The sequence below is a fragment of the Coregonus lavaretus genome (assembly GCF_964263955.1).
Source record: "Coregonus lavaretus genome assembly, chromosome: 30".
Taxonomy (NCBI): domain Eukaryota; kingdom Metazoa; phylum Chordata; class Actinopteri; order Salmoniformes; family Salmonidae; genus Coregonus; species Coregonus lavaretus.
In genome coordinates, this window is record NC_140017.1 from 27,279,893 (window position 1) to 27,294,736 (window position 14,844).

Here is a 14,844-nt window from a genome sequence, read left to right on the forward strand (position 1 = left end):
CTTTACTCAGTACTTTGTTGAAGCTCCTTTGACAGCGATTAAAGGTATTGGTCGCTAGATCTGAGCTCTACGGACAATTCCTTCGACCTTATGGCTTGGTTTTTGCTCTGACATTCACTGTCAACTGTGGGACCTTATGTAGACAGGTGTGTGCCTTTCCAAATCATGTCCAATCAATTGAATATACCACAGGTGGACTCTAATCAAGTTGTAGAAACATCTCAAGGATGCTCAATGGAAAGAGGATGCACCTGAGCTCAATTTCGAGTCTCATAGCAAAGGGTCTAAATACTTATGTAAATAAGGTATTTCTGTTTGGTAAAAACCTGTTTTCACTTTGTCATTATGGGGTATTGTGTGTAGATTGACAAGGAAAATTTTTTATTTAATCAAATTTAGAATAAGGCTGTAACATAACAAAATGTGGAAAAAGTGAAGGGGTCTGAATACTTTCCAAATGCGCTGTTATCTACCCCAATGTGTTGACATTTTTACAATTCCTGATCATAAGGAGGTGAGGTCATGATTGGGCGGGGGGTCTGTCGACAGAAATTGTGCTAAAGAAGAACAGTTCCTATTTTTTCTGGTTGTGTGGCGTGTCATCAACAAGAGGAAGGCCGAGCCATAAGTCTGAAATCTAAGGTAAAGTACAATCTTAATTGTAACCTTAACTTTACAGTGTTTGGTGATTGATTATGTGATTGAAATTATTTCATTTTAGAGGTATTTTGCACTTGAATGATTACTTTTAAATTTCATATTGTTATGTAAAATGCTGACTGGTCTTGTATCACTTTATAAAGTGTGTTTGTGTTATTCCTCAATTTCAAATCCTGTTTAACCCTGTTATCACAACTAAGCCATTCCAGCATTAATGACATTTTAATATCCTATGGTTATTTACTTTGGTCTTGATATGGATATGGCTTGAATATTTAAAACACTTTGTGTGAAAAAACAATAGCAGCTAGCAAGTCAACAGTATGTAATGGTAAAAATATAATTATACCATTCTAAATTCAGGGATTCTTGAAAGTCAGGACAATCCTTGTCTGGCAGTGAAACGAAAAATTTTTAGTTGAAAGAAAATAAGGATTTTGTTGCATTATTTGAGCTTAAAAATGACATTTTAGTGAAATTTTTAAAGGGGAAAGATTTGCTTTAGGCAATCTCAAAATATTTTCAATATTATTCATTTCCATGTGGGCTCTATGCCCGGAAATGCTCTTATCTGGAGCAACGGATCCCAATTCCAAACTCTCCTAAAAACGAGCAATAATTAATATGAACTGAAAAGGGATCTTATGTAATTTCTTGCAATAGCCCTCTCTGACTTTTAAATAATATTTCTCTCAAAACTGTGATTCCTAACAAATGTGTCCGGAGATTTGGGGCTCAATTCAATACGTATTGCAGAAGTTCCGTGTTACAATGTGATTTAAATTTAAAGTCAATGTTCCCGCTTTAGTGGAGACTGCATTCACAGTAAACGCTGCATTTTAAGGAAATTACCTTAAGATTTCTAGCGCGCAATCAGTTACGCTTCAACGAGACAGATTGAACAGAGCCCTTGGTCACCTCTGTCAGATTAGTCTGAAATCCTAAATTAATCAGGAATGAGCAGGGTCAGCTACACCATAATACCCTTCATGTCCTCATTACATGTAGTGCAACAAGACAACTCATGGCCTGTAAAGTGCTCTACTTTTGATAGAATTTAACAAACAATATTGAAATCACCATGGTCACCAACATAATATGTCAACTCCATCTCCCTTATACACTGAACAAAAATATCCCCACAGCATGATGCTGCCACCACCATGCTACACCGTAGGGATGGTGCCAGGTTTCCTCCAGACGTGACGCTTGGCATTCAGGCCAAAGAGTTCAATCTTGGTTTCATCAGACCAGATAATCTTGTTGTAGAAACATCTCAAGGATGCCTATTGGAAACAGGATGCACCTGAGCTCAATTTCGAGTCTCATATCAAAGGGTCTGAATACTTATGTAAATAAGGTATTTCAGTTTTTTATTTCGTATACATTTGCACAGATTTCTAAAAACCGGTTTTCGCTTGTCATTATGGGGTATTTAGTGTAGATTGATGACAATTTTTATTTATTTAATCCATTTAAGAATTAGGCTGTAATAACAAAATGTGGAAAAAGGGAAGGGTTCTGAATACTTTCTGAAGGCACTGTATGCTTAGACTATTGTTTAAAGATCATTTAGCTATTTGATTTTGTATTTTAAGACCCCTTGAAGTATACAAAAATATATTTAAAAAATATTTGATGAAACATATTTTTGGGCCTTTGTGCTATCAGCCCATACAAATGTATTGATAACATATTCACTACACGGAACAACAGATAGTCCCAAAAAATATCAAAAGGAAGTTTGTTCTGAAGTGTCTTTCCTATATGTATTAAACCCCTTATCTTTTTTTGACATGCATTTAACCCCACATTTTGGCCATTAAACACTTGTTGGACAATACATTTAAACATTAAAAGCCTTTTAAGGTGTCTGACGGAGTTAACGTAAATCCTATGAAAATATATATTTTAAAAAGCTTGCAACTCCAGGGTTGTGGGTTCGTTTCCCACGGGGGGCCAGTATGAAAAATGTATGCACTCACTAACTGTAAGTCTCTGGATAAGAGCGTCTGCTAAATGACTCAAATGTAAAATATAAAATCATATTACTGTCTTTCCCTTCCACTCAACAGTCACCTCCAAGCATGGATGATTTGTGCTCGATGTTCACTGATGAGGAGATGAGCCTCCTGAACATCACTGACTGTGAATTTGTCATGCTTGAGGACCTTGATCCTGTGCTGGGGCCCCGTCACCTGTCCGCCCTGGTGTTCTATGGCTTGGTCTTCCTGCTGGGGGTCCCGGGCAACGCTCTGGTGGTGTGGGTGATTGGCTTCCGCATGCCGCGCTCCGTCACCTCTCTGTGGTTCCTCAACCTGGCCCTAGCTGATCTACTGTGCTGCCTGTCCCTGCCCCTCCACATGGTGCCCTTGGCCATGGACCAGCACTGGCCCTTTGGCCCTGTGGCCTGCAAGCTGCTCAAGGGCCTCATCTACATGGTCATGTACTGTAGCGTGCTGCTGCTGGTACTCATCAGCCTGGACCGCTGGCTGCTGGTCAGCCGTCCCGTGTGGTGCCAGAACTGGAGGAGGCCTCACAAGGCCACCTGGGTATGTGTCGGGTTGTGGCTCCTGGCCCTGCTGGGCAGCATCCCCCAGTTTGTCAACGTGAAGGAGGTCCAGTTAAGCACCAGTAAGTCAGAGTGCCTGGGATCTTACACTATAGTTAGCAGCTGGGCTATAATCACACTACGCTTCCTGGTGGGTTTCGTGCTGCCATTCGTCACCATCGTGGTGTGTCATTGGGTTGTGTATAGCAGGGCCAGGCAGGGGTCTGAGGTGGGGTCTGGGAGGGTGAGTGAGGTGCGCACCAGACGCACCTTGAGGGTCATTGTTGCTGTGTCGCTGAGCTTCTTCCTGTGCTGGGTTCCACTGCACATGCTGGACTTCCTGGTTCTATTGACCCCCCGGCACTCATCACACAGCGCCAACGTACAGCTGGCCCACACCCTGGCCCTCTGTCTGGCCTACTGTAACAGCTGCCTCAACCCTCTGCTCTATGTGTGTCTGGGACGAGGCTTTAAGCAGAGTATCAATCGCTCCCTGCGCAGTATGTTCAATTTTGCCACTGAGGAGCCGGTACCCAGACAGAGCATGTCCAAGAACACATCAGAAAGAACCCAGGAGAATATTATGTAAAGTTCTCTGTGTGTGTGTCAACCATGAGAACCTGTTGAGTCAGAGTGTTTTGTGACATTTAAAAGTGCTCAGAGATGTGATTTGAATCCAGTGTTGTGCAACAGAACAGGAACTTCTGCCCTCTCTGCAATATGTTTCCGCCAGCAATCACACTTGTGCAATTACATTTGGCTTTTTCTGTATTTAAAGGCTCTATTCAATCAGATCCGCTTTAGCCGACATCCCCATAGCGGTATTTTTGGCGGTGTTGGAGGTGGAGCTATGTTAGAGCTGTCAAATCCACAAGCGGCTCCTGGCATTATACCTAAAGCGGACATTGCCATTGGCTGCATGTAGTCGCATTAAGAGAAATCCCATGCAGCCTTGTTTACAAGTTCTAACACTGGAATATGAGATGTAATCTACACCTCGATTAGGCTGATAGAAATCCTAATTATTTTGTTGAATGATTTTCAACTTAACCGTGTAGCTTCGTGATAATGATCAAGAGCAGCTGTTCACCGATTTGATAGCTCCAACGTATTTACACCTCCAAAATATCAGATATGTGGGTGTTTGTTTACGCTTGATCTGATTGAATCTAGGCCTTAGTTTAGATTTTAGTTCATTTTCATAGATATGTCATTTTGACAAATATGTAATGTTTCAGCCCTCAGGTAATAACAACAACTGTTAATGAGCACACCAGAACATGAAATGTGTTAAAAATAAAATAAAATAAAAAAAGACATGTATTTGTGTTGAAATAAAAGGCTTTATGAAACCAAGTTGCTCTTTAAAATGCTTTTATGGTGTCTTATTATCCCAGCATCCCACATCCATGTCTTCTTCCGCCCTAACATTACTGTGTTAAGCTCTCTCTTTCAGATATCATCTGTGATAATCAACAGTGCAACTTTCTCAATAAAACACCCCTGCATTCCCTAGAAATACAGTTCACTGGAGTGCCACTTTGAAATAGTTTATCATTCACAATCTCTGTGCTCTGTGCTTGCCTAAAGATGAGGGGGTTCATAAAGAAAGTGTTAGGGTTAGGCTTAGAATTTTCTACCATACTCTCAATCAAATCAAATCACATTTTATTTGTCACATGCGCCGAATACAACAGGTGTAGACCTTACCGTGAAATGCTTACTTACAAGCCCTTAACCAACAATGCAGTTTTAAGAAAAATAGGAGTTAAGAAAAATATTTACTAAATAATCTAAAGTAAAAAATAAAAGAGCAACAATAAAATAATAATAACAAGGCTATATACAGGTGGTACCGGTACCGAGTCAATGTGCGGGGGTACAGGTTAGTCGAGTTAATTTAGGTAATATGTACATGTAGGTAGGGGTAAAGTGACTATGCATAGATAATAGATAATAAACAGAGAGTAGTAACCTTTTGTCTAACCCTTGGGGGCGGCAGGTAGCTTAGTGGTTAAGAGTGTTGTGCCAGAAACCGAAAGGTCACTGGTTCTGATCCCCGAGCCGACTAGGTGAAAAATCTGTCTGTGCCCTTGAGCAAGGCACTTAACCCTAATTGCTCATGTAAGTCGCTCTGGACAAGAGCGTCTGCTAAATGACTAATTATAATTATTCAGATTGCCCAGCTGAACGCCACCATGCAAGAAGTGCTCCAAACGCTGCATAAACAGACCATCGCTCCGGTTCCACCTCAGGGAGCGGCGAGTGCACCCAGTCACCCTCCTCCCATGCTATCACCAACGTCTGAGGGACCCCGCGCTATGACGGGAAAACAACGAAATGTAGAGGCTTCCTGCTACAGGTCTCACTGTATCTGGCGCGTCAGCGTGGGGCATCTCCATCGGACCAAGCCAGGATAGCGCTGGTGATTTTGCTACTGAAGGGAAAGGCACTAGGTTGGGCCACGGCAGTCTGGGAAGGAGGTGAGGCCGCGGCGCTTCCCTACTCCACCTTCCTCGCTTCGTTCAGGGCGGTGTTCGATCATACCATGGAGGGAAAGGATGGGGTAAGCGTCTCCTCGGCTACAACAGGAGCCTTCCGCCAGCTTCTTCTTCGTGGCCAAAAAAGACGGAGGACTGAGGGGGCTGAACTACTGGGGGCTGAACGCAGTCACTACCAAGTCCCGGTACCCCCTCCCTCTGGTTCCGTTGGCCATCGAGCAGCTGCGAGGGGCCCGGTACTTTACCAAGTTGGACCTCAGGAGTACCTACAACCTGATTCGAATCCGGGAAGGAGACGAGTGGAAGACTGCATTTAGCACTACCTCAGGCCACTATGAATACTGCGTCATGCCCTACGGCCTCGCCAACGCACCTTCCGTGTTCCAGTCCTTCGTCAATGACGTTTTCTGAGACATGCTGAGTAGACAGGTGGTGGTGTACATCAACGATATCCTGATCTACTCGGCTACGTTCGAGGAGCACATCAGGGACGTCCGAGCAGTCCTACTCCGCCTCCGGGAACACAGCCTGTTGGTGAAGGGGGAGAAATGTGAATTCCACCAACAGGTGTCGTAGAAATATATATGACTCGAAAGTAGTCAACTCAAACATATCTCTCAAGAAACTGGAGCCTGTGAATCCACAAATTAGACTTTTATTATCTAATAACGAAAGCCGAGCAGTTCCATGGAACGGCTGTCTCTTGGCTTAGAGCTCCTTTTATACACACACACAAATGCACAAACATACTTCCATGGCATATTCAGTTACCCACTTATGGCAAATTCCTAACTTATTTTAGTTCTGCACCACCCTTCTTTTCCAATGTCCAGCTGTCACACAATGTCCACTCCAAAAGGTCATGAATGCTTTTTTCTATATGAAGCCTCTCATTCTATCATTCTATTGGCTGCGTGGCCTAGGCCCCTTCTTAAAAAAGAACTAAGGTAATGCATACAATGTGTCCATAATAAGCCAATGGGCCACAGTTTGAGAGCCCCTGTGACAGAGCACATACATTCATTTAAACATAGTCATGTTTATTATATTTTACCTTTGACCTCTCCCTACATTTGCCTTAATGATACATAAAATAATACCATATAATCCCCCCTTTGGGACATTCCAACAATGTCCCAACAACACAAAGATTAATTGTAAAAATGAATATAAGCATGTGCATTTACTTATTCCTAACCTTGCCATTTGTGGTTACATTTTACGTGCATATATTTAAACCAATTGTCACGGTTTCGGCCGAGGCTGCTCCTCCTCCTGGTTCGGGCAGGCTTCGGCGGTCGTCGTCCCCGGAGTACTAGCTGCCACCGATCTATGTTTCATGTTCGTTTGGTTTTGTCTGGATGTTGTACACCTGTGTCTTGTTAGTCCTCGTTAGTGTCCTATTTAGTTCTCGTTGTGTGTGCTTGTCGTTGTGTGTGATTGCGCTTCTGTTTCGTGTTTGGAGCTACTTTTTCCCTCCAGTGTTTTGGAGAGGTTATGTTGCACATGTTTGTGCGCCGTTTGTTTTGTCGCCTGTGTGCGCCGTGTATTCGCCTTCGGGCTTATTGTGCTTCCGTCTTTGATATATATTGCACTAAAGCCTTTGGACTGAGCCTCTGCGTCCTGCGCATGATTCATACACCACACCCACCTTCAGCACGCCTTGACAGAATCACACACCGTAATGGAATCAGCAGGATCGGCAGTGACGCCTGTGTCGCTCGAGGAGCATCTCCGTGGGCAAGAGGGCCAGATAAGACAACTGGAGACCGCTCTACAGGAGGTAATCAACACCTTGCACCGATGGGAGGCCAGCAGGGTACCCACACGTCCACCTACCCTGCCCACCCCATCGGTCGGTCCACCAGTCCCAGGTTCGGAACCCAGGGGGATTCGGCTCTCGCTCCCGAGGGCGTATGACGGAACAGCTGCCGGGTGTCAGGGGTTCCTCCTGCAGGTGGAGCTCTACCTGGCCACTGTACACCCGGTGCCCTCGGGATACGAGAGCATTTCCGCCCTCATCTCCTGTCTCACGGGCAAGGCGTTGGAGTGGGCTAACGCCGAGTGGAGGAAAATGGACGCCAACACCATCACCTACGCCGAGTTCTCCCGCCGCTTCAAGGCCGTGTTCGACCATCCACCTGAGGGCAAAGCGGGGGGGGGGAGCGTCTAGTTCATTTGAGACAGGGGAGGAGGAGCGCTCAGGTGTTCGCTCTAGAGTACCGGACTCTAGCGGCGGATGCAGGGTGGAATGAACGGGCTCTCATTGACCATTTTCGATGTAGCCTATGAGAGGACGTTCAACGTGAGTTGGCCTGCAGGGATACCCATCTTACCTTCGACCAGTTGGTCGATATGTCCATCCATCTGGACACCCTGCTGGCCACCCGTGGACGTCCCGAGGGGAGTCCGTCCATTCCGCCCTCTGGCACCTCCGAGCCGAGCCCTATGGAGCTCGGGGGTGCCGGCGCTAGAGAACGGAGGAGGAGGAGCCCGAAGGGGCCTGTCTCCTGCACCAAGTGCGGTCGTGGAGGGCACACTGCGGCCAGGTGCTGGGGAGGGTTCTCCGGGGGAGAAGACAACAGGCCACGCACTGGGGGGGCCTCCCAGGTGAGTAGACGTCCCACTTACCCAGAGCTTTCTGTTGCACACTTTTGTATACCTGTTTGTTTTCCACAGGTTGCACCTCATTCCCAGCATAAGGCGCTAGTAGATTCAGGCGCAGCTGGGAATTTTGTTGATCGAAAGTTTTGTTTTGAGTTAGGGATCCCTCTCCTACCTGTTGACAAACCTTTTCCCGTTCATGCCTTAGATAGCCGCCCGTTGGGGTCGGGGTTGATCAGGGAGATCACAGCGCCACTTCGGATGTGTGCGCAGGGGGGTCATGAGGAGACTATACAGCTGTATCTGATCGACTCTCCTGCGTACCCAGTGGTGCTGGGGATTCCCTGGTTAAGCACCCATAACCCTGCTATTTCGTGGCAACAGAGGGCTCTCGATGGGTGGTCTGCTCAGTGCGAGGGGCGATGTCTGGGTGTTTCCGTGGGGGCGACTTCGGTGGAAAGTCCAAACCAAGTGCCCGCACTGCACATTCCGCCTGAATATGGGGATTTAGCTCTCGTGTTTAGCAAAACTAGGGCGACGCAGTTGCCTCCTCATAGACAGGGGGATTGCGCGATTGATCTCCAGGCAGGAGCAGCGCTCCCACGGAGCCATGTGTATCCTTTGTCTCAAGAGGAGAGAAAAGCTATGGAGACTTACATAGCCGAATCTTTGAGACAGGGATACATTCGGCCCTCCACTTCTCCCGCCTCCTCGAGCTTCTTTTTTGTGAAAAAGAAAGATGGAGGGTTGCGCCCGTGCATTGATTACCGTGGTCTCAATCAGATTACTGTGAAATACAGTTATCCACTCCCTCTGATTGCGACCATGACGGAGTCATTGCATGGAGCGCGGTTTTTCACAAAACTGGATCTCAGGAGCGCGTATAACTTGGTGCGCATTAGGGAGGGTGACGAATGGAAGACAGCGTTTAGTACCACGTCAGGTCATTTCGAATATCTCGTCATGCCATATGGGTTGATGAATGCTCCATCAGTCTTCCAATCCTTCGTAGATGACATTTTCCGGGAAATGCAGGGACAAGGGGTGGTCGTGTACATTGATGACATTCTGGTGTACTCGTCTACCCGAGCCGAGCATATAACTCTGGTGCGTCGTGTATTGAGGAGGCTGTTGGAGCACGACCTATATGTCAAGGCAGAGAAATGTCTGTTTTTCCAGGAGTCGGTCTCCTTTTTGGGTTATTGGTTGTCCGCGTCAGGGGTGAGAATGGAGGTGGATCGTGTGTCCGCTGTGCGTAATTGGCAAACCCCAACTACTGTAAAAGAGGTGCAGCAGTTTTTGGGCTTTGCGAATTACTACCGGAGGTTTATCCGGGGTTTTGGACAGGTGGCAGCTCCCATCACGTCCCTTCTGAAGGGGGGTCCGGTGCGCCTGCAGTGGTCAGCCGATGCGGACAGGGCCTTTAGGAGACTGAAGGACCTGTTTACGTCGGCTCCGGTGCTGGCGCATCCGGATCCCGCATTACCCTTTCAGGTCGAGGTAGACGCGTCTGAGGCTGGTATAGGGGCCGTTCTCTCTCAACGGTCCGGCACGCCACCTAAACTCCGCCCCTGTGCTTTTTACTCAAAGAAGCTCAGCCCGGCGGAGCGTAACTATGACGTTGGGGACAGGGAGCTGTTAGCTGTAGTTCAAGCCCTTAAGGTGTGGAGGCATTGGCTTGAGGGGGCTCAACACCCTTTCCTCATTTTGACTGACCATCGGAACCTGGAGTACATCCGGGCAGCGAGGAGACTGAACCCTCGCCAGGCTCGATGGAGTATGTTTCTCACCAGGTTCGTATTTAAAATCACGTACATCCCTGGGTCCCAGAATGGTAAGGCACATGCGCTGTCCCGGCGGTATGACACGGAGGAGAGGTCCGTTGAGCCCACTCCCATACTACCGGAGTCTTGCCTTGTGGCTCCGGTGGTGTGGGAAGTCGATGCCGAGATCGAGCGAGCGTTGCGTACCGACCCCAGCCCTCCACAGTGTCCTGAGGGTCGGAAGTACGTTCCGCTCGAGATTCGGGATCGACTCATTTACTGGGCTCACACGTCACCCTCCTCTGGACATCCGGGTATCGGCCGGACGGTGCATTGCCTTAGCACTAAATACTGGTGGCCCACTTTGGCTAGGGATGTGAGGGTTTATGTCTCCTCCTGCTCGGTGTGTGCCCAGTGTAAGGCGCCCCGACATCTGCCCAGGGGTAAGTTACAACCCCTGCCCGTTCCACAACGACCATGGTCCCACCTCTCGGTGGATTTTGTGACAGACCTTCCCCTCTCTCAGGGGAATACCACCATCCTGGTCGTTGTGGATCGGTTCTCTAAGGCCTGTCGTCTTCTCCCTATGTCGGGTCTTCCTACTGCCCTACAGACCGCTGAGGCCCTATTTACCCATGTCTTCCGGCATTACGGGGTACCCGAGGATATAGTGTCTGATCGAGGCCCCCAGTTTACCTCTTGTGTTTGGAGAGCGTTCATGGAGCGTTTGGGGGTCTCGGTTAGCCTTACCTCAGGGTACCACCCGGAGAGTAACGGGCAGGTAGAACGTGTCAACCAGGATGTGGGTAGGTTTCTGAGGTCGTATTGCCAGGACCGGCCGGAGGAGTGGGCAAGGTACATTCCCTGGGCCAAGATGGCCCAGAACTCTCTCCGCCACTCCTCTACTAACCTAACCCCCTTCCAATGTGTGTTAGGTTACCAGCCGGTTCTGGCACCTTGGCAGCAGAGCCAGATCGAGGCCCCTGCGGTGGATGATTGGATGAGGCGCTCGGAAGAGACGTGGAACGCTGCCCACGTCCACCTGCAGCGGGCCGTCCTTCGTCACAAGGCGAGCGCCGATCTCCACCGCAGTGAGGGGCCGGTGTACGCACCCGGAGATCGAGTCTGGCTCTCTACCAGGAACCTACCCCTCCGCCTGCCCTGCCGGAAGCTGGGTCGGCGGTTTGTGGGGCCCTTTAAAGTCCTGAGAAGATTGAACGAGGTGTGTTATAGGTTACATCTACCTGTTGAGTATAAGAATATTAACCCCTCGTTCCATGTGTCTCTTCTCAGGCCGGTGGTAGCTGGTCCACTCCAGGACAATGAGATAGGGGAGACTCCTCCGCCCCCACTGGACATCGAGGGGGCTCCGGCGTACACCGTTCGGTCCATCTTGGACTCTAGACGCCGGATGGGGGGTCTCCAGTATCTCGTGGAGTGGGAGGGGACGGCCCGGAGGAGTGGTGCTGGGTGCCGCGGAGGGACATCCTAGACCCATCTCTCCTGTCGGAGTTCCACCGGGACCATCCCGCGCGCCCTGCTCCGCGTCCTCCTGGTCGTCCCCGAGGCCGGGGTCGGCGCACGGCTGGAGCCGCGCGTCAAGGGGGGGGTACTGTCACGGTTTCGGCCGAGGCTGCTCCTCCTCCTGGTTCGGGCAGGCTTCGGCGGTCGTCGTCCCCGGAGTACTAGCTGCCACCGATCTATGTTTCATGTTCGTTTGGTTTTGTCTGGATGTTGTACACCTGTGTCTTGTTAGTCCTCGTTAGTGTCCTATTTAGTTCTCGTTGTGTGTGCTTGTCGTTGTGTGTGATTGCGCTTCTGTTTCGTGTTTGGAGCTACTTTTTCCCTCCAGTGTTTTGGAGAGGTTATGTTGCACATGTTTGTGCGCCGTTTGTTTTGTCGCCTGTGTGCGCCGTGTATTCGCCTTCGGGCTTATTGTGCTTCCGTCTTTGATATATATTGCACTAAAGCCTTTGGACTGAGCCTCTGCGTCCTGCGCATGATTCATACACCACACCCACCTTCAGCACGCCTTGACACCAATATATCTTCCTCATTACTTGACCCATCCTGATGAGGACCCAGAGCCCAGTCAGGTATTGATTACAAGTCTAGAAGGCTTTCCTCTAAATTAACCTCCAAATTGTTCTATTGGGCTTTGTAACCATGGCAAGCCCATCCACCCCCAGGAACAACTCCATACAAATATTCAGAATTCCCAAATGGACAATCCATTGGTCCCCCCTTAACGTTTACAAAATTTCCCATATTAATTTACATACTGTCCTGGAGCTCCCTGAACTGGGTCTATTTCTTTGGCTGAACTAGTAACAATGATCTGTACAGTTATTTGTTTTACTGTGGTTTGGATCAACAAATGATTTTAACAGAGGTAGTATACAGCAAAAAAACATTCCCATTACTACAAGTGCTATGCCTATCATGATTGCCATCTTTGTAAACATTGCTCCCCACTTCTGTTTAATTGTAGCATTTTCTCATATATGTATTAGTATCCTAACACATCAACATATGCAACTTTATCTTGACAATAATATCTAGGACATGTTAAGAATGGTGTCAACATCTTTAGCTTACATAATCTTTTTTCACCCATATCACAAGTATTATAACAATCAAAATAATCAATAACAATATCTAATCCATTAATTGCAATGTCAACATCACTAGGCATTAATATTAATAACTTATTCAGATCAATTAGTCCACTTATAATTTATAATCATAATTAAATGAATTACCCAAAACAACTTTAGAATGACAATTCTTAATTAGTCACCTTGGTTCCATCATTCAAAGTTAAAACTCTCACATTGGCACATATTGACACTGGAGGAATGTATATTTATATTATCATAATTCTAGCATTACTTCCTCATAACGAGAATTACAACAGATCAGTTGTATCTTAATGCATTCCTAGTCTAAATTACTATACATTTAGCAGTGTATAATACCTCCTTAATCAACATACTACCTCAACTAACACTCCCTTCCTCTACCAGCACTCAATCTTCTGGCGTCTTCATTATGTTCTTCAGATAGCTTCATAGTTCATCTTGGATTGCCCATGGCAATGCCCCAATTCCAATTTCACACCTGAGCCTCCCCACCTCCACCATCATTCTGTTTTGTTCATTTGCAAACCAGTATACCCAAACTACGAAGAACGTTGCATTTGCATAGACCTCTCTCCTCCTGCTCACTCCACATGGACTCCTGTCACTTTCTTGAGAGAAAAGGCACAAAAGAGAAGGCAATTGATTGCTTTCATTTGATGCTGGATTCAGGTCTCCTGGCAGAAGTGGTGTCAGACAGGAACATCTTCAATGCCATTCTCCCTTACCTCACCTCGCTGATCAACTCATCCTTGACCGCTGGCTATGTCCCTTCCGTCTTCAAGAGAGCGAGAGTTGCACCCCTTCTCAAAAAACCAACACTCGATCCCTCTGATGTCAACAACTACAGACCAGTATCCATTCTTTCTTTTCTCTCCAAAACTATTGAGCGTGCCGTCTTTAGCCAACTCTCTTGCTATCTCTCTCAGAATGACCTTCTTGATCTAACCAGTCAGGTTTCAAGACTGGTCATTCAACTGAGACTGCTCTTCTCTGTGTCACGGAGGCTCTCCTCACTGCTAAAGCTAACTCTCTCTCCTCTGCTCTTGTCCTTCTAGACCTGTCTGCTGCCTTTGATACTGTGAACCATCAGATCCTCTTCTCCACCCTCTCCGAGCTGGGCATCTCCGGCGCGGCTCACTCTTGGATTGCGTCCTACCTGACCGGTCGCTCCTACCAAGTGGCGTGGCGAGAAGCTGTCTCCGCACCACGTGCTCTCACCACTGGTGTCCCCCAGGGCTCAGTTCTAGGCCCTCTCCTATTCTCGCTATACACCAAGTCACTTGGCACTGTCATATCCTCACATGGCCTCTCCTATCATTGCTACGCTGACGACACACAACTAATCTTCTCCTTTCCCCCTTCTGATAACCAGGTGGCGAATCGCATCTCTGCATGTCTGGCAGACATATCAGTATGGATGACGGATCACCACCTCAAGCTGAACCTCGGCAAGACGGAGCTGCTCTTCCTCCCGGGGAAGGACTGCCCGTTCCATGATCTCGCCATCACGGTTGACAACTCCGTTGTGTCCTCCTCCCAGAGTGCGAAGAGCCTTGGCGTGACCCTGGACAACACCCTGTCGTGCTCCGCTAACATCAAGGCGGTGACCCGATCCTGTAGGTTCATGCTCTACAACATTCGGAGAGTACGACCCTGCCTTACACAGGAAGCGGCACAGGTCCTAATCCAGGCACTTGTCATCTCCCGTCTGGATTACTGCAACTCGCTGTTGGCTGGGCTCCCTGCCTGTGCCATTAAACCCCTACAACTCATCCAGAATGCCGCAGCCCGTCTGGTGTTCAACCTTCCCAAGTTCTCTCACGTCACCCCACTCCTCCGCACACTCCACTGGCTTCCAGTTGAAGCTCGCATCTGCTACAAGACCATGGTGCTTGCCTATGGAGCTGTGAGGGGAATGGCACCTCCGTACCTTCAGGCTCTGATCAGTCCCTACACCCAAACGAGGGCACTGCGTTCATCCACCTCTGGCCTGCTGGCTCCCCTACCTCTGCGGAAGCATAGTTCCCGCTCAGCCCAGTCAAAACTGTTCGCTGCTCTGGCACCCCAATGGTGGAACAAGCTCCCTCACGACGCCAGGACAGCGGAGTCACTCACCACCTTCT

The 14,844-nt window shown here is 48.0% G+C and overlaps 1 protein-coding gene across 1 annotated transcript; it reads left to right on the forward strand.

Annotated features, from left to right (window-relative positions):
- The first annotated feature begins 594 nt into the window (after positions 1-594).
- On the forward strand, positions 595-4,567 carry LOC311105552 (C5a anaphylatoxin chemotactic receptor 1). Its single transcript, XM_084147728.1, has 2 exons — positions 595-642; positions 2,736-4,567. The coding sequence occupies exon 2, from the start codon at positions 2,748-2,750 to the stop codon at positions 3,798-3,800; it is 1,053 nt and encodes a 350-aa protein (XP_084003854.1). The 5' UTR covers positions 595-642; positions 2,736-2,747; the 3' UTR covers positions 3,801-4,567.
- Positions 4,568-14,844: the final 10,277 nt, after the last annotated feature.